This window comes from Scyliorhinus canicula, chromosome 19, assembly GCF_902713615.1.
Source record: "Scyliorhinus canicula chromosome 19, sScyCan1.1, whole genome shotgun sequence".
NCBI classification, from domain to species: Eukaryota; Metazoa; Chordata; class Chondrichthyes; order Carcharhiniformes; family Scyliorhinidae; genus Scyliorhinus; species Scyliorhinus canicula.
The window spans coordinates 79,918,427-79,938,801 of NC_052164.1; the positions used below are offsets into that span (position 1 = coordinate 79,918,427).

The following is a 20,375-nucleotide window of genomic DNA, read 5'->3' on the forward strand; positions in this document are numbered from 1 at the left end:
AATCATGCAACGCGTGACATGTACTCACTGCCAGCTGGTTTTCAGTGTTACCAGATCATCCCAGTTTCCATCTCAACACAACCTTAACCCAGATATGGCCATAAGAGCTGAATGCCAGATGGACAGTGCTCAGCTGAGTATGATGCCAAGTAGACATTACCAAACAAAAGTCAATGTGGGGAAAACAACGGAAAACGCTCAGTGGCTGGAATCATATAGGCACAGAGAAAATATGGTGATGGCTGTTGTCGAAAACCATCACAACAGCCCAAAGCACACGACAGCAGGAGTTCCTCAGAGAAGGATCTTGGGTTTGAGCTGCCTGATTGAGAACATCTCATTTTGTAATATCAGGAGTAAGAAATGTCACTTTTCTTCCACAATGTCGAGCTCCATTCAACATTCCTCCAATTATGAAGTAGCCCATAGCATGACATTACTCGCGTCCAGGTGTATTGCCACATGGCAGATTACATTTATACCAGAAAACAAATGACCATTTCAAATAAACACAACACAAACATCTCCCATTGAATTTCAATGGTACCAATGTCATTGAATTCCCCCCACCATCAACATCTTGGAGTACAACCATTGACCGGAAACTGAACCTGAGCAGCCATATCAACATCATTGTTGCAAAGAGCAGGGCAAGGGCTGGGTTTTCTCCAGCCTGTGGCTAACCTCGTGATCCGTCAAAAGCTCAGGACAGGAGTATGAGGGGAATACTTTTGACTTGCTTAGAAGGATGCAGCCGCAGCAATATATAAGAAACTTGGCACCATCCACGGTAAAGCAGTTTGCTTAATTGGTGCTCCTGTCATTAGATTCAATATCCATCACGCACTCCACCATTGCTACACGAGGTTACAGATTATATACAGGATGCACTGCAGAAACCTATGAAAGTATTTCAGTAACATCTCCCTGCCTTCCTACTTCTACTGCCTGGGAAGAAAAGAAAAATAGCTTGCATTTATAAAGTGCTTTTTGTGACCTTAGGATATCCCAAAGCACTGTGCTTTTTGAAATTAAATAATTGTTTAAATTAAGAAAACATTTCCAATTGCTAGTGCACAATGACATAAAAGATCATGGAACCAAAGAATTCCTATAGTTCAGAAGGAGACCATTTGGCCTATCAAATTTGCACCAATTCTCTGAAAGAAGGGTAACCCCACCTAACCTGCGCCCCTTTTGGACACTAAGGGACAATTTGGCATGGCCAATCCACCTAACCTGCACACCTTTTGGACTGTGGGAGGAAACCAGAGCACCCGGAGGAAACCCATGCAGACATGGGGAGAACATGCAAACTCCATTAAGACAGTCACCCAAGGCTAGAAATGAACCCGGGTTCCCGGTGCTGTAAGGCAGCAGTGCTAAGCACTGTGCCGCCCATAGCTCATATGTTTTGGGTGTTTGTTGAAAGATGAGTGTTAATGAGGAAGAAATCCCCTGCTCTACTTCGAATAGTGCCATTACTTCTGTTTTTGCATTTTCCTGAAAGGGCAGATGGGGCTTCAGTTTAACAGCCCATTCTAAAGACAGCAGCTCTAACAGCCAATCTAGATTCTGAAAAGTCTCTGGAATGAGGTTTCAACCCTCTGCCAACTGGCCCTGGTGCTTCAGTGGTGCCATTGAACCAAGGTTGGCACTGAGCGGGAACAACAGCAGCATCTCCAAGTCACGCACTGCCCTCATTTGAATACATATCACCATTGTATAAATATCCTACAAGAACGTATTGTGGGGACACCCTAACTCCAAGTACACAGTCAATTCCAAGAGAAAGCTAACCGCAACTCGAAGGGGCAACAATTCAGATGAATATTTTTTTTTGAGAAGAAGTGATAATTTCATTGAAAATCTTCGTAAAATGCTTTCACATTTCTCAACAGAGGCAGTTAAAAATCTTCTTTTTTTTTCTAAAATCATCTCTCTTTTCAGGTGAATTCACAAAAAGCTCAGAATGTACTGGTCCAGCAGATGTTTCCCCAGGAAATCGTTGTTCTCCTGGGTTTTTCTGCCCAGAGGGATCGTCTCTCCCTCAGATCTGTGCAGCAGGATATTACTGTGATCAATATGAACTTGCTGAACCAACAGGTTTGATTTTCCTGTGATCTGTTCCAAGGTGAAACTTCAGGACAGAGCATTTTGTTACAGGTCATCTCCACACCCAGCAGTGGATGAGTTTTTTTCTTCAGTTGAATACCAATATGGTATTTGGTTTTCCTTTATGTTTAATAACATTACTTTTTTGCAAACCATTCATTCACTGCTACAGGGCAGGAGATGAACTTTTGCACTTCTCCAGATTGAAAATTTCAACCCTTGGGTTTCTGATTCATAAATAAGAAATAAAAATTAACAACCAATAAGGAAGGTTGACAGGGAGAGCTTCCATAGATTTCCATATATAGCATTTCATCAAATGCATATCTGCCTAGACCATCAGGGAAATAGATGCCTATGACTGGACAGCAGGATTATTGTTTTGTTTTTATAAAATATTTTTTAATTCTCCTCCTTTTCACATTTTCTCCCAAATTTACACCCAGCAATAAACCATAATCAGTAACGAATGTAATGTCAATCCCCATATCAATAACAACGATCCCATCCTCCCACCAAACCCCAGACATTGGCCCGCATGTTAGCATAAACAAATGACAAAAAGGAATCAGGAATCACCCATAGTCTCCATTAACACATACAGTCCCAGCCCCCAATCCCCCTAATTTTCGATGTGATCCAATTCTCAAAAGTGCATAATGAATAACACCCATGAATTGTAGAACCCCTCCATCCTGCCCCTCAGTTCAAATTTGACCTTTTCAAGCATTAAGAATTCCAGCAGGTCCCCCCGCCACGCCAGATAAGAACGTATGAACATCTTGCCCCTCAAAGAGCGGGCTCATCCTCGACCTTGTAAGGTGTGCTCTGTACACCACCTTCAGCTGTATCAGCCCCAACCTCGCACACAAAGTGGAGGTGTTCAGCCTCTGGAGCACCTCACACCAGAACCCCTCCTCCATACCTCCTCCTCCCACTTTGCCTTGACCCCTTCTAGTGGCACCTTCCCCTCTTCCAAAATAGCTCCGTAGACTGCCAATACTACCCCCTTCTCCAGTCCCCCTGTCGTCGCCACCTCCTCCAGCAATGTGGAAGCCGGCTCTACTGGGAAACTCAGTATCTCCTTTCTAGCAAAGTCTCGAACCAGCATGTATCTAAATATTTCCCCCTGCTCCAGCCCATACTTAGCTCCCAGTTCCTTCAATCCCGCGAAACGACCCCCAAGAAATAAATCTTTTAGTCTTCTAAATCCTTTCTCCTCCCATCTCCGAAAATTTCCACCCCAATTCCCTGGCTCAAATCTATGGTTCCCCCGAATCGGCATTTCCCTTGACCCTGCCCCCAACTCAAAGTGCTGTTGAAACTGCCTCCAAATTCTCAATGAAGCTATTATTACCGGACTCCCTGAGTATCTCCCCAGGGCCAATCGCGGGCGGCGCTGTCACTAGTGCCTTCAATCCCGACCCCCTACACACACTCTCCTTCGTTCTGACCCATTGGGAGTCGACCCCTCTGACCCAGCTCCATGGGCGGAATTCTCCGCTCCCGCGAAAAATCGGGAGGGCCATCGTGAACTCGGCCGGGTTTCACGACGGCCTCGGAGGCCTCTCTTCTCACCTTATTCACCCCCACCCGGGGGGCTAGGAGCGGCGCTCCGTAACTTTTGGCTGCCAGACCTTGACGCTTGCGTCAAGGCTGCGCGCCGAGAATGATGCGACGGCGGCGCCTATGTGACGTCAGCCGCGCATGCGCAGGTTGGCCGGCTCCAACGCGCGCATGCGCGGCTGATGTCACGACGGCTTATGGCTCAAACCCGCGCATGCGCGGTTGCCGTCTTCCCCTCCGCTGCCCTGCAAGACGTGGCAGCTTGATCTTGCGGGGCGGCGGAGGGGAAAGAGTGCGGCGCTTTGAGACGCCTGCCCGACGATAGGTGGGCACCGATCGCTGGCCAGTCCCCTCCCGAGCACGGCCGTGGTGTCACTCCCCTCTCTGCCCCCCACAAGCTTCAAATGAGCATTTGGCGCCCATGTTCACGACGGCAGCGACCAGGTATGGTTGCCGCCGCCATGATCCGGTCGGGAACGGCAGGCCGCTCGGCCCATTCGGGCCGGAAAATCGGCGGTCGCCGTGAAAAACGGCGAGCGGCGATTCTTCCGAGCAGGGGGTGGGAGATCGCGGGGAGCGTGTCGTGAGTCGCCCGGCCCTCCCGCGATTCTCCCACCCGGCGTGGGGAGCAGAGAATCGCACCCCATACCTTTTCCACATTCGCCGCCCAGTAATAATACATCAGGTTTGGAAGACCCAAACCCCCTGCCTGTCTTCCTCTCTGCCAGTACCTTCGCCAATATCTTTGCGTCCATGTTTAAAAGTGAGATGAGCCTTTCTGACCCACACTCCGTCGAGTCCTAATCTTTCTTAAGTAACAAGGAAATCGATGTCTGCTCCAAGGTTTGTGGTAACACCCCCTTCCCTATCGCCTCCTCAAACATCCCCACCATCAGCGGTACCAGCTTATTTTTGAATTTTTAATAATATTCCACCGGAAACACATCCAGCCCTGCCACATTCCCCGACTACATCCTCCCAATCGCATCTTTAATCTCCTGCTCCATTATCGCCCCCTCTAATGTAGCCCTGTCCCCCTCCCCTAACCTCGGGTACTCAGCACAGCAGGATTATTACTCAAATATCTCGCGTATCTGTGCAATGTGTCACAAGTTGTTAGGCAGTAAGGTCATTTTGACAAATTAAAATATAGCCTATCTTCTGTTGGAATCTTTCTAAATTGGACTGTAATTGGGTACAAAAATCATCAAGAGACTCCAACCTTGACACCTTTATATTTATCCAGATGTGCTTCCATCATACTTCATAATAGCCTCAAATTTGGATATTTCTGGCAAGTGTTCATCAGCTTGGCTGTCAACCACCAGATATTCCTTTTCCAGCCACATTTTCTCATATCGAGATGATATTTGGCACTAAGGACAATTCCAGACTCCTCTCCTCCTCTAATGCATCTCTGACCTGCCTGCCATACATGCGCCACCGCTATAAATATGTAGTATGAGGAACTGATAGACTTCATTAAGCCCAAAACCAAGGCTATCCACACAGGCAGGTTCTAGAGAGCAGGAATGGATGTAACAGACCAAGCATCTCCTTCTGTGCTGTATAGACTCTATGACACGACAGTGACCACTTCCTCCACCCACCTATCTGCTTCCTGCCCTCTCAACTCCGTATTCAGTCTCCCGAGAGAGAGAGAACTTGGTCAGTGAGCCCTCAGTTACCCCATGTACTGTTAATTGTCACCAAGCCCCTATTCCACATTATTCATAAAGCACTCATTCTCTTCATGGAAACTCCTTGATTCCCTTTTTGCCCGAGCTCCTTACTAGCCAATTTCTCAATGATCACTGATATCAATCTGATGGCATCTTCTGCCAGACTTTCAGACTATTTTTAAACTGTTACTGTCACATTCTCTCATGAAACACAGTCATCAACCCATGCGCTCTCTTAGTGATGTTATATCTTCAAGACATTATCTCTTTCCAAAGTTTATTGCTGAATAAGAAGAACTGCCTACATGTGAAGTACTTTATAGAAATGCAAGGGGTAGCATGGTGGTTAGCATAAATGCTTCACAGCTCCAGGGTCCCAGGTTCGATTCCCGGCTGGGTCACTGTCTGTGCGGAGTCTGCATGTCCTCCCCGTGTGCGCGTGGGTTTCCTCCGGGTGCTCCGGTTTCCTTCCACAGTCCAAAGACGTGCGGGTTAGGTGGATTGGCCATGCTAAATTGCCCGTAGTGTCCTAAAAAGTAAGGTTAAGGGGGGGGGTTGTTGGGTTACGGGTATAGGGTGGATGCGTGGGTTTGAGTGGGTTGATCATTGCTCGGCACAACCTCGAGGGCCGAAGGGCCTGTTCTGTGCTGTACTGTTCTATGTTCTAAGTTGGTATTTTAGGAACCAGGATTTTAAAGTTGGGCTTGGACTTTGTGTTAAAAAGCTATTGACATTCTTTGAGGAAGTTTTGAGAAGATTCTTAAAATAGTCTCTTCCCAAATCCTATCCGATTGATTGCAAGGAGTATTCCCCACACAACAATTGTGAAACATATACTGCCATCCAAACTACTGTGATGTTTCTTTCTGGGACTATTTTACCTGCATTTCTATTGTTATTGGGCAACTTCAGGCTAATTCAAATATGTGACATATGTGTCGTATAATGTGAGTTGATAAGCTTGTTTATAAAGGACAGGCTTACAATTTCATCACACTGTGACTCTTTACTGTCATGTGAAATTAAATCATGGTTATATTAGAAGATGTTGAACATTTAGCCACAAAATCAAGTTTGGGAGGGTTTTTTTCGTAACCAATTGACCATTATAGTTATCAAAGAGGAGCACTAATTCGGTGAGGCTATAATATCAGAAAACTCCCTTCTGATCCAAAGGATGCATTGGTTGCTATCTTTTTCATTGTATTCTAGGTCCCTGTGACACAGGATATTATTGTCCTACTGGCAGTGTTGAGCGTGCACCAGACCCTTTCACGTGTATTGCTGGCCATTATTGTCCTGAGGGATCGCCATCACCCAAGCCATGCCCTGAAGGAACATACTCCAGTACCCCCAGGAATAAGGCACATGAAAACTGTCTGCAGTGTACACCAGGTATACAAATAATGCTCATCTCTTGAGTTGTTTAATGCACAAATTTTAAATGGATATTGCCTACTTCAAAATTATTCACAAGCTTGCAAAAATCTGTTTGTGCTAAGCATACTTTTACTCATCAGTTAATGATGGTTGCTTCAAGTATCTGCTATATCTGAAGCTAAGAAATGCACATACAGGGCTACAGGGGGAATCTGGGGGAAAGGGGCTAGTTGTGTTCCTCTTGCAGAGAATTAGCAATGACATGTTAAGCTGTATGTCCTCCTTCTGCACTTTAACCATTTATTTGCTTCTACTAAACGTATCGTCTGCTAAGCTAACGTTTTCCAGTATTTGAGTGAAATAGATCCTGATGGCTTTCTTTTGTTAGGATTCTTCTGCGAAGGCATTGGGCTGCTTCACACTACAGGTCCCTGTTTATCTGGTTACTACTGCCCAGAAGGCCAGAGTTCTCCTACCACAGCAGACTTTTTATGTCCTGCTGGGTCGAGGTGTCCAGCAGGAAGTCCCAGTCCTGACCCCTGTCCAAAAGGTAAAATGCTCCTTTTAAAAACCTATTCGGTAATGTAGCAATTGTGAATTTTACAAATTGCTTTTTTTATTTTCTCTTCTCACCCGAGTTATCATTGCCATACTTTCTACCACTTTCTCCATCTACTTTTTCTACTAGATAAAGTTAGCTATGCCTTTAATCATGCTTGATGGCAGGCAGTGACAGATCGTCTGTTTTCCCTCTCCTAACTTCAGAAATCCAGTGTGTATTCTGGAGATGACCAAACTCATCAATTATGTCATTCAATCTTTCTGTTTCATCAATGCAGCCATAAGGAGGATTTTCCTGGTCCCTGCCCAATTGTATTGGATCATCTGGACACGGTGAATGCAGAACAATTCAGTAGGGAGGTGTCCACATCTGGAAAAAAGTCCACCAATGGCTGGAAAAGCAAAGGCACTTCATGAAAGACAGATATGCCTTCTGCCTGATTTTCATAAGTTCATAAGATATAGGAGCAGAATTAGGCCATTTGGCCCATTGAGACTACTCCACCATTCGATTATGGCTGATCTCATCCTGGCCTTAACTCCACCATCCTGCCCATTCTCTAAATCCCTTCAACCCTTCAACCCATTACCAATTAAAAATCTTTCGAACCTTCAACCTTCATGGTTAAGTCATTTTAACCAAAATCTGTACAAATACAAACTTCTCCTTACATCTATTCGCTGCCCCAGCATCCACTGCACTCTGGGGTAATGAATTCCACAGGTTCACAACCCTTTGGGAGAAATAGTTTCTCATCAACTCAGATTTATATTTGCTATCTGTTGTCCTAAGACAAAGATCGCTCATTCCAGAATGCACCACAAGAGGCACCCGGGTGATCTCCACCTATTTGAGCATTTTGCCTTTTCTAGCTTCTACTTTCTTTCACCTTCCCAGCACCCTTTCTTGACTACTTCTACAAAATATTTTCATTAGTTTGACTTTAAAACCACTGCTGGAAATGCATTGGAATGCCATTCCATAAAACAAATTCTTCTGGCCCTGTCCCCACTTTAGGCTTCTACTATTACATCTTAAATAGACTTCTACTATTCCACGCTAAATTTAAGCCTCTTGCTACTAATTCTCTAACAAGTAAGAATAATCTTTCAGTGTTTACCTGTTTACACAGTCCATGGTGGTGAAGATATTTCTGGACGTACTGTTAAGCAGGATGTCCCAAGATGTTGATCCAATGACAATGGAGCAATATCGATATGTATCCAAGTAGGGATGCTGTGTGATTTGGAAGGATTTCATGAACCTGCTGCCATTGTCTTTCTAAGTAAGAGTATTGATTCTTGGTTGTGCTGCCAGGATAATTTGGTCAACTCAACTCCAAGGGTAGCTATCTGGAACCATGAGAATTTGCTGGGTTCCCTTTATCCCACATCAGCAGTGTGTTGAGCAACACAACTTGGATTCTTTATTTAAGACTTTTTGATTCTTTCTTAAAGGTTTTTCATTCCTAGATAGTAATACCAGCACCAATTTTTGTGATCAATAGGTTTCTATCAAGCACGGAAAGGCCAGCCTGACTGCAATGCTTGTCCTGCTGGAAGCTATTGCTACACACCTGAGTTGGAGAACTGGGGAGTGGAAGCCCCTCAGCGATGTCCACCTGGGCACTTCTGTCCACCGAGAACAGAATTCGCCACTCAGTACAAATGTCCCCGTGGAACTTTCAGCAACAAGGAAGGACTAACCTCAGCAGGTAAATACTTACTCCTCTTCAGATAGCCAGTATTCTGAAGAAATAACCAGTACTGTCACAGAAAACCGAGGTCAATGTGACATCATGAGTGTGCCAGAAGGGCAAGAAATAAATAAAGTGCTTGTCTAACGTAAAAACACTTACTTACGTTATATCTTTAAAAAAAATAAATTTAGAGTACCCAATTAACGTTTTCTAATTAAGGGGCTATTTAGCGTGGCCAATCCACTGACCCTGCACATCTTTTGAGTTGTGGGGGCGAAACCCACGCAAACACGGGGAGAATGTGAAAACTCCACATGGACAGTGATCCAGAGCTGGGATCGAACCTGGGACCTCGGCGCTGAGAGGCAGTAATGCTAACCACTGCGCCACCGTGCTGCCCTCTTATGTTATATCTCATCTAGATTAATGTTTGTCAAATTTCTCCTTTCCTTTCCTTGAAGATATTGGTTTGAGTTGCATTAAGCTGCCAGCTGGAGTCAGGTAAAGTTGAACTTACCAGCAGTAGCTGGGTCTGAGTCCATTGAGGTGATTCCCAAAGGGGAACAACATGTGGCCTGTGATTTGATGTATGGTTATTGAGGCTTCGTATTTCTCAGTGTGTTCCCTGCAAACACTGCTTCCTACCAAAGGTGCTGCATCTGGAAATCGGGTCTGGTATGTTCAATTGTTTGTTTCCTGTAGACATTCCAAATATTATTCTGTTCATTGGTCCTGAACATTCAAGTACTAACACTAAGAGCAATGGGACAATCACATGCCACATCTCCTCTTCTCGGAGCCGTCTTTAACTACACCCTGTGCCGTCTTGTGTACAAATACACAATCTGGAATGAAAGAATTATATTTAAAGAAATACGTTCCTCTGATTCTAGCCGAGTGCGATCTGTGTCCACCGGGCCAGTTCTGCAGCCAAGAAGGCCTGGTTAAATCCTCTGGTTCCTGTTTTCCTGGTTTTTATTGCCTCAGAGGAGCAATGTACCCGAATCCAAATGATGGCATCACTGGTGATATTTGCCCAATGGGCAAGTACTGTGAAGCAGGCTCCACTGCAGGTAAGAACCCTTCATGGTTAAGTCCTTTTAACCAAAATCTGTACAAATATACCTTAGAATAAGCCATTATGTATAGGTTGTGGACGGTAGTCTGGCAGTTGTGGATCTAACTACATGGGTGAATAAATGTTCATCTTGTTTTCTTCTCATGAAGTAGGAAAGTGCAGATGAGCACTTTTCCAAATAAATGTCTCCAGATTGTGAAGCATTTACGCAAAAGAGTGAATTACCTTTTCCTGCCCAAAATGGTGTTAATGAACTGCTAAGTGTTAAAAGGAAGAGCAAGGGCTTATCAACAGTAATATATCAACAGATGAGCCGCTACTTGTCACAGCTTGCATTCCCATAAGGCACATCAACACGACTCTAAAATGGTTACACAAAGGAATAGCTCTTAACATAAGTACCTTGCCTCTTATTGCTTTGCTTAAATATTTATAGGTGCTCCATTAAAGACACCAATGATGTTTTCCTTTGGTAGCACATTTGATTTACATGTGTCTTTTCTTACCTTGGGACTCCATTCATCAGTGTGGACTACATTTGATTTGATTTATTATTGCCACATGTATTAGTATACAGTCAAAAATATTGTTTCTTGCATGCTGTACAAACAATGCATACCATACATCGGGAAGGAAGGAGAGACTGCAGAATATAATGTTACAGTTGTAGCAAGGTGTTGAGAAACGATCAACGTAATCCGAGATAGATCCATTCAAAAGTCTGATGGCAGCAGGGAAGAAGCTGTTCTTGAGTTGGTTGGTACGTGACCGCGAACTTTGGTATCTTTTTCCTGACGGGAGAAGGTGGAAGAGAGTATGTCCGGGATGCGTGGGGCCCTTAATTACGCTGGCTGCCTTTCTGAGGCAGCGAGAATTATAGATAGAGTCAATGGATGGGAGGCTGGTTTACGGGATGGACTGGGCTACATCCACAACCTTTTGTAGTTTCCTGTGGTCTTGGGTAGAGCAGGCTCCGTACCAAGCTGTGATACAACCAGAAAAAATGCTTTCCATGGTGCGTCTGTAGATGTTGGTGAGGGTCGTAGAAATGTCATAGATATATGGAATAAAATGTAAAGGCATGGACGGGATTTTCCGTGCCGAAATCGCGATCAGTACGGGGGTGGAGAATGGGCATTGACACCGAAATCCGGTGCGACGCCACTCCTGTAATTCTTCGGTCCCCAGACAATCGTCGCGAATCACACGCATGCGGTCTGTGTGGCACGGGTAGGGGGCCATTGACAGAGCCCCCCCCCTAGTGATTCATGTACGGCAACTGGCTAAGTTCCCGACGGCGTGGTTCTGATCACGTTTTACCTGTCGGGAACAGCCGCCCTAGTGAGGGGCCTCGCGGATGGCCAGGCTAGTGATCGGGGGCCAGCGACCCACGGGCACGCGCGATCTGGGGGGGGGGCTATATTTTTGTTGCCGGTCCGCGGTGTGAGTCCGCCATGTCACGCGGGGCGGCCGGCGAAGGCCGTTGCTGTGCGCATGCGCAGACTCCTGACTGGAAGTGCAGGGCCCCGTATCAGCAGCCAGAGCTGCGAGGAGTATCTGCGGCCCTGCTAGCCCTCTTCAGGTAGAAGAATCATTCTGGACTTTCTTCAGGAAAGTACAGAGTGAAACGCCCGCTTTTTGATGCTGGAGTGGGGACTTAGCCCCATTATTGGAGAATCAAGCCCATTGAAAAGGAATGGCTGTGCAGATCCATACAGTGAAACACTCATCATATTATTCAATCTGTTTGAATAGAAGATCATTATATTGGGGCAGATATTACGGCCTTGACATGACGCACAGCCTTAATGAAGGAAAATGCCGCTTTGAGAATTGGGCACACTGGCCAGTACACCTGATTATTAGTGTTTTTGTTTTTCCATTCATTAAAATACATTCCCAGAAAGCTGACAGGTTAAAAATCGGCCTCCGTTGTTAATTTTCTGATCTGTGCTCCCATCAAGCAAAACCTTTGGTGGGATTGAAGGCTAGTAAAATCTACCCCAATGAGCCAACAAATAGAGACCTTTTAATCTGAATCACCAACGTAATCAGTGAATTTGTTTTTTGAAAAACAGGTGTTGATTGTCCAGTTGGTCGTTACGGCAATAAGACTGGATTGGCCTCTCTAGATGATTGTACCCTTTGTGACCCTGGGTTCTACTGTGGCCATCCTGGATTGACGGCCCCTCAAGGTCCATGTGCGGCAGGATATTACTGCAAGCTAGGTAACTGAGCAGACTTTAGCATTTTTTCTTTGACTGTGGACTAAGTTGACAAGATCACATTTTCAGCCATCCCCGAGTTGGCAGTTGCACAATGGATTGGTTGCTGGGTAACCTCAGCGAGCATTTTAAAGTAAATCACGTGGTGGAGAATTTTATCCAACCTTCCAGCTTCTTCTAGTTTTAACAGGATGAAAGCAATCTGCCTGCTCCCAGAAAAGAGGGTTGGCAATTTAAATATTATAATAAGGCCACCTGCTTCATATGCCACAAAAAATGTTATCCTGACCAGCTGAGTTTTCTGAGCCTTGGAAAACCCAGTAACTAGAGATAAATGAGGAATGCTGGACACAGCAGGTAAGTGCCAATTCCACTTATCTGCTTGGTCTGGTTTACCTGCTTCACCCACCCATCTGATGTTGCAATATGTCTTTAAGGGATATCAGCATCACATCACCGGAAGGGAAATGTCCCATGTGATCCAGTTTTAGTTTCACTTTTGCTTTGAGCAGAGCACACACATAGGCTCACAGCTTTGATGTTTTAAAAGTTTATACCTATGTCTAACTGTTCTCAAGCGCCTCCTCTTAATAAATGAACCCAAAGTGTGCTTTACTTACAAGCGTTTAGTGCATATGAATTCTCGCCTTGACTCCATTTATTTTCCCAGTTCTTCCTGGAAAACATCTTGGTACTTGCTGATCTTAAGCCTGCCCCCTGCTTTGATGCTAATAATCTCCAGCCAATTTACTTTGATCTCCTGGAACCCCATTAAGTTTGGACTCTGACCAGCCTCCATGACTAAAGAAAGCTGAGCGGATTTCTGTCGATAGCTCACTGGGGTCACCGTTGTGCCGATTATCTTTATGGCTCCCCCCCCCCCCCCCCCCCCCTATATTACGTCAGCCTGGTCCCAGTGTTCTTCAACCTCTGGGTGGATTCCTTCTTGAAGGTACCAGTCGTCTGCTCCCCCACCATGTGGCTGAGGACCCAATGTCCACTTCCATCCATAAAATCCGTCCGTTTACCTTTAACTCCACTGTGATTGGGTCCACTTTGCTCGTTTTTACATTACTGACAAACTTCCTGCTCTGACTCAGAACCATCTTCCAAATAGTATACTGATGCTGTTCTGATTGATCTGTGAGCGCTAGGCAGGAAGGCTCTGCTTATACTTTCAAAAATGTCTTGCATGTCCTTTTTTTCCCCACACCTGCCATATTCAGTTTACCTAAATCTGCATACATCTGAGGTGGCTTCCCCCACATGTGTAACACTCTGCACACTCTGGGTCCATCCTAGGCTGTGAGTTTAATCTTCGATACCTTCTCGCTCTTCCAATTCTATATTCATTTCCTTGCTTGGGCCAGCGCCTTCACTCTTGGTGCCACTATTGCTTGTGATTTCCTGCCCTAACTGATGGACTTCACTGCTCAAAAAGCTTTAACTCCTAGATTTACCATTTGTATCACTTTTCCCTATGCTTTCCATCACTAAAGCAATCTCCAATGCATTTTTAAAATCTACTTCTGATTCTGCCAAAAACTTCTTTTGTGTGGCTTCATTGTTTACACCACAACTAAATGATTTTTTTTAGCATCTCATTAATATAGTCCCAAGGTTGCAATGCTCCACAATCTTCTTTAACCTCGCCACAATGGTCTCACCTGGGTCTCGCCCGGTCAAATTAAATTTGAAGCATTGTAAATTACTCGGGGCTTGAAGTGGGAGTGCCCTTTGGAGTAACGCTATGATCTCTGCACATATTTTGGCACTGGGGACACTAAGCTTCGAATCAAAGAGTATGGCTGTGCCCTACACACAGTTAACAAAATTACTCTCTGCTTCTTCTCCCCCTTTATTTCATTTTCACGAAAAATGAATTTTAAGCGTTCCGCATACTTACGCAATCTTCTGCAGCAGGATCGAATGCCTCTAATTTCCCAAAAAGAGACATTTCAGCTGTTCTCTCTCTTGCAGCCAGGACTTGTTTGGACTTTACTGCAACTCTTGCAATCAAACTATTTCCACAATGTTTTGCAATCTGGAACATATTGTATGTTTAATTATCCACTTTCGAGTTCTTTTTTGATGATACCAAAAGTTGTTAATTGATTAAGATTCCAATGCATTGTTCAATTTTCTCAGGTGCTCAAACACCCAATCCAGATAATAAGACTTACGGTGTCATTTGTCCTGCTGGATATTACTGCGTGAGTGGGACTATGAGGCCAGTTCCATGTCCAATTGGGACATACAATCCTTCAACAGGTATGAATAATTTGTATATCTTAAGACAAAACCATGTTCTACGTTTTGATAAATTAAATGAGAGTTTTCTCTATATACAACATTGATAAAGAGAGCGTTTATTTTCACGAAGTGGATGCAATTTTCCCTCCCTGTTCACTATAGTGGTATCATAGAAATAATTAGACTATAAATGTCCTTATTGTTGTTTTTGGTCTTGTTTGTAGTAGTGGTGGATGATGGAGACAATGCCATTAGCAGACTCGATCGTTTATTGAACATTATGATTACTATTTACAAAGTAGACTCTGCATGAGGCTCTATGCTCTGTCATTGTGTGACGTTGCGTCATTGATGATCGACACCCTGAGCTAGTCAATTCCAGACCCACGTGCCCCGGAGTCACAACACCAGTAAATTAACCAATAATTCTTATAAAAATATCCGAACCGTTGGCCCGTGGCTGCCCTATAATTACAGTCATCAGGTTTGTAAATGTAAATTACTGTTTATTTATAACAAAAATTACAATGAAATATGAAACTAGTACAACTGTTTAACAATTAACTAATACCTAATTCCCAATTTAACTTGCCCCCACCTTTATATATACACACACACCCGCAAGGCAGACAAACACAGGGGGGTGGAAAGGGGTAAAAATCATAAGTTAAAGGAAAAATGGGGCAGGATTCCCTGATGGCGAGTCAGAGTGTCCGCACCGTCGTGAATGCCGTCGCGTTTCATGACAGTGCGAATGGGCATCGATTCAGGCCCCGAAAAGGGACAAGCAATTGGGCCATGGGAAACACAGTGCGCATGGTGCCAGAGCGAAGCCGTTATCGCGCGATGCCTGGATGACGTAGCGCCGCGTCATTTTATATGTGCAATCCACGCACAGACCCCGACGCAGAGAAATGGCTGCACCCCGTCGTTTCGCCCCCAGGTTACGGAAACTGGATGCAGTGGAAGAGCGGAGGGCGATCCTGTGCCCAAGACATGGCCACCGGCACGCAGCTAGCACAGTCGGGCACAACTGGCGTGATGTGGGCATTTCGGTTAGCGCTGTGCGGCATACCACATGTTCTGGAGAGCAGTGCTGCAAGAAGCTCCACGACTCACGAGGGCAGCTAGGGTAAGTACCCCGAGAGTTCCCCCGGACCACACCCTCCCCCTTTCTCCCCCCCCCTCCCCCACCTCCACATGTCGCAACCCCCCCCTGCCCACGCAGGAGGGGGGGGGGCACCACGTTCCACCTGACCCACATGGGCACCATGCGCCCCTTGAGAGCCACCGTGGCATGGTGCCCCCCGCTGCTGACCGCCTAACTCTGATGCTCCCCCCCCCCCCCAACAGAATAAGACAGCCCACAACCATCGTGGGCATGCAAGAACTGGAAGGGGATCACCTGTTCTGCACCCCCTCACCGTCCATGAGCAGCCGACTCTGGACCACGCTGAGGGAGCCACCAGCCGGGAGGTAGCGCCGTGCCAGATCGGAGGCACAGCACCAAGTGAGACTCCCCTGCTTGGCTACACTCCCTCAACCCCCCCTCACACTGATCCCCCCAGGCACTGCCCCCTCCACCCCCTAACCCACCCTCACACTCCACCCCCTCACACCCGACTCCGCATGTCTAACGAAACATGCTTTATTGTGTATTCCAGGGCCAGCCGCTGATCGTCCAGGACAGTGACGGACAGAGGACGGGGACTCAGGACAGTGACGCACAGAGGATGGCCAAACAGATGTTGGACAGACCGGACACGGCCCCTCACATGGGCCGGAGACAATGTCCATCGGTCCAAGGCTCGACCCAGGAGACCCCAGACCTGGGATCCGATGAGGACATGGACCTTGCTCCACTGCTGACACCCACACCCTTCACCATTGCAGTCACCCTCACCTCGGTTGGGCACATTAATGATGAGGTTTCTGGGACACTGACAGGTGCGCACCACACAGCCGAACCAGTACAGCAGGTGGAGGTAGGAGCAGCCGAGGAGCCGGACGGTCGGAGGGCAGCCCAGCCCCAGCATCCAGCTGCCACCCAGACGTTTCCCAGGTTCCTGGACTTACCAGACCCAGCCACAGACACGATGCATTTGGAAACCCAGGGAGTGGACAATGGGATGACAGCTGCCATCCAGCACCTGCAGATGCAGTTGCAGGAGTCCATCCATGTCCAGGAGCAGGGAGTGGTGCCGGGCTGCCAGCCAGGCCGACACCGCACGGGTGGTGTCCGCGGTGGAGGCAATGGGGACAACGGGTTTCGGCCATGGGTCTGGTTCTGCAAGGCGTGGGGCTTCATGTGCACGCATCATCCGTGGTGCAGGACGGGGCTGCTCTCTCACAGGCAGCCATGTCCCAGAGCCAGCTGGACATTGCTGCCATGTACTGGGGTCTGGCCGAGTCTCAGCAGGCCATGGGCCAGTCTCAGCAGGCCAAGGGTCAGTCTCAGCAGGCCAAGGGCCAGTCTCAGCAGGCCATGGCGCAGTCTCAGCAGGCCATGGCGCAGTCTCAGCAGGCCAAGGGCCAGTCTCAGCAGGCCATGGCGCAGTCTCAGCAGGCCATGGCGCAGTCTCAGCAGGCCAAGGGCCAGTCTCAGCAGGCCATGGCGAAGTCTCAGCAGGCCATGGCGCAGTCTCAGCAGGCCATGGCGCAGTCTCAGCAGGCCATGGCGCAGTCTCAGCAGGCCATGGCGCAGTCTCAGCAGGCCATGGCGCAGTCTCAGCAGGCCATGGCGCAGTCTCAGCAGGCCATGGCGCAGTCTCAGCAGGCCATGGCCCAGTCTCAGCAGGCCATGGCCCAGTCTCAGCAGGCCATGGCCCAGTCTCAGCAGGCCATGGCCCAGTCTCAGCAGGCCATGGCCCAGTCTCAGCAGGCCATGGCCCAGTCTCAGCAGGCCATGGCGCAGTCTCAGCAGGCCATGGCCCAGTCTCAGCAGGCCATGGCCCAGTCTCAGCAGGCCATCACTGAGAGCATCGGCGGCTAGATGGCGTGGCACAAGCCCACAGGGAGGTTGCACAGACCCTGACAGGGATGGCGCACTCCCTGAGCTCCATCGCTGCGAACGTTCAGACCCTGGTCGATGCCACAGCGGGCTTCCAGGACTGGCAGCGCCAGGTGTCGGTGGTGCCACTGCGCTTGTCTCCGCTCGCACCGCCGTCCCATAGTGAGGCCCAGGGGCCACCGTGCTCCCCGAGGGAGGAGGAAGTTCAAACTTAGCCCCTCAGATGATTCTCCGGGCGGCGTGGCGCCGACCTCGATGACTCCGTTCTCGTCGGTGGGGAGAATAGCATAACGGCGTCAGACCGGCATCGCGGAAAAATCCGGCGCGAGCGGCAATTCTCCCAAAATGCGCAGCATGGGAGAATTCCGCCCTGGGTCTTTGTTTCAGATTATGGTTTTTAGCACACCTTTCTTCCCAGCAAGCTTGAATGTTAAAGTTTCTGTTTGTACCCTGGAATGGTCGTCTCTGCAGATTCATTCATTTGTTCAAGTTCTCTGTAGTTTAGAAACACAGTAGTCACAGTTTTCCTGGGGAGGCACCTTCCCTTCATACTTTGCTTTCAGTTCGTGGTTTGTATTCAAGTCTCTGTAGCATAGTGTTCAGTAACATAGTGCTCACAGGCCTTCTGGAGAGAGATAGCATTCTTAGCAAGTTTTCTGGAGAGAGATGGCACTCACAGCAGGCTTTCTGGACAGAGAGTTTGTCGGTTCTGCCTCTATGTTGCCAGAATCAAAACTACAACCTTGGTACTCTGAAAAGTATTCCAGTGGGATAGGCTCCAATCACCACCTGTTACCGGACAGAGCACAGCCCTTTGTGCTAATTCTTTGGCCACCAGCCAATCAATGTGAGTTCCAGCCCCATCTCCCTCAGATGTTGCCTGGTATGAATGGTGCTAGCTATGAAGAAAGTTTGAGTAGATTAGGATTGTTTTCGTTGCAAAGATGGAGGTTATGATTGAGGTCTACAAAATTATGAGGGGTATGGACGGGGTGGATAGCAACAAGCTTTTTCCAAGAGTGGGGGTGTCAATCACAAGGGGTCACGATTTCAAGGTAAGAGGGGGAAAGTTTAAGGGAGATGTGTGTGGAAAGTTTTTTTACACAGAGGGTGGTGGGTGCCTGGAACGCTTTGCCAGCGGAGGTGGTAGAGGTGGGCACGATAGCATCATTTAAGATGTATCTAGACAGATATATGAACGGGCAGGGAACAGAGGGAAATAGATCCTTGGAAAATAGGCGACAGGTTTAGATAAAGGATCTGTATCGGCGCAGGCTGGGAGGGCCGAAGGGCCTGTTCTTGTGCTGTAATTTTCTTTGTTCTTTGTTCTTTGTAGATAAGTCTGCAGCTCTTGTTTAAGCCAGCCCAGACTATCATAAAGTTCTCCCCTCTAACTGGATGCATTTACTTGAATTAAAGACACAGGTTGCTTGCCTTAAAGAGGCATTAATCAACCATGGATCAAAATAAGAACGGCAAAATAAAAGAAAAGGGAAATAAGGGAATAAACAAGAAGGACCCTTACCACTATTTATTTATATATGTAACATTTAGCCTTTCTACTACATAATTGGCCGACAGTTGCTTTTTTCAGTCTCTACGTAATCCTGGTTTTGGTTAAATTCCAAACCAAGTTGATTCTGAGATCTTATGGTCACTGTTGAATTATGAACATCGTGAATTTCCCAGATCTCCATCTGGGTGCCCTTGGTGCTTGCTGCTGATGAAGAGAGGTTTATCGGGCAGCTTGGGGCACCTGATTTTCCAGCCCATTAATCAGTAGCATGAGCTGAAATATCCTGATTTTCCCAGATAAACAACAATGATACCCAGGAAAATCCCTTCCACTAGGTTCATCATTTCACACTGTTACTCTGATTTACTTCCATCATCGGAATTTTCTTGTCCTCTTTCGTAGGAAGGGGTTCATTGGCCGCTTGCTTGCCATGTGATCCAGGGCATTACTGTGCCAACACCGGCCTTGCCCAACCCAGCGGCTTGTGTTTTGAAGGTTATTACTGCATCAGACATGCCTCCCAGCCTAACCCACAAGGTATGTGTAAAGGATTTAATGTTATAATATGAATTATTTCAATTCAAAATCCCAGGAACTTTCCAATATTCCATCTCAGTTTAAAACAGTTAATTAACACTGCAATTGAGTAACTGTGAAAAGCACATAGTCGCCACATTCTGGCACCTGTTCGGGTACACAGAGGGAGAATTCAGAATGTACAAATTACCTAATATCACGTCTTTCGGGACTTGTGGGAGGAATCGGGAGCACCCGGAGGAAACACACGCAGACACAGGAAGAACATGCAGACTCCACACAAGCAGTGACCCAAGCCGGAAATCGAACCTGGGACTCTGGAGCTGTGAAGCAACAGAACTACCCACTGTGTTACCGTGCTGTCCACAGTCACAGATACATTTTAGTTATACATTCCACTATAGTGAAATCAAGGACCTCTTCCAGACCAGACAAATTAAGTTTACATTAATGGATCTGTCAGCTCTATGTGTTTGTGCTTGAACCCAAAGGCTGTGGTTTTCGATTAACGTTTATATTATTCAAAGGAGCAATTTATCCTAGTCAGTCAGAATGCAGTGTTTATCTCTGAAACCCCGTGTCTGCGTGGGTTTCCTCTGGGTTATCTGGGGCGGAATTCTCCGACCCCCCCCCCCCCCCCCCGCAGGGTCGGGGAATCGCCCGGGGGGCGGTGTAAATCCTGCCCCCGCCATGGCCGGAATTTTCCGCCACCTGAGAATCGGCGGGGGCGGGAATCGCGCCTCGCCGGTTGG

The 20,375-nt window shown here is 47.1% G+C and overlaps 2 protein-coding genes across 2 annotated transcripts in view; both read left to right on the forward strand.

Annotated features, from left to right (window-relative positions):
- Positions 1-4: 4 nt before the first annotated feature.
- Positions 5-12,318, forward strand: LOC119954021 (latent-transforming growth factor beta-binding protein 1-like). The gene is made up of 7 exons (XM_038778797.1): positions 5-356; positions 1,951-2,106; positions 6,576-6,758; positions 7,132-7,293; positions 8,813-9,019; positions 9,898-10,077; positions 12,161-12,318. The coding sequence occupies exons 1-7, from the start codon at positions 5-7 to the stop codon at positions 12,316-12,318; spliced, it is 1,398 nt and encodes a 465-aa protein (XP_038634725.1).
- A 330-nt stretch (positions 12,319-12,648) lies between these two features.
- LOC119954022 overlaps positions 12,649-20,375 on the forward strand; it is a 163,331-nt gene continuing 155,604 nt past the window's right edge. The window contains exons 1-3 of the mRNA XM_038778798.1: positions 12,649-12,664; positions 14,456-14,578; positions 19,489-19,623. Of these exons, the coding sequence (XP_038634726.1) occupies positions 12,649-12,664; positions 14,456-14,578; positions 19,489-19,623 (274 nt within the window). The remainder of the gene's footprint in view (positions 12,665-14,455; positions 14,579-19,488; positions 19,624-20,375) is intronic.

What these genes read in the sequence shown, in the direction of transcription:
- LOC119954021 (XM_038778797.1), top strand. Translation starts at nt 5, where the DNA reads ATGCAACGCGTGACATGTACTCACTGCCAGCTGGTTTTCAGTGTTACC. An exon ending in TCCTGACCCCTGTCCAAAAG is followed by an intron (nt 7,294 to 8,812) that starts GTAAAATGCTCC and finishes TGTGATCAATAG; the next exon opens with GTTTCTATCAAGCACGGAAA. An exon ending in GGAAGGACTAACCTCAGCAG is followed by an intron (nt 9,020 to 9,897) that starts GTAAATACTTAC and finishes CTCTGATTCTAG; the next exon opens with CCGAGTGCGATCTGTGTCCA.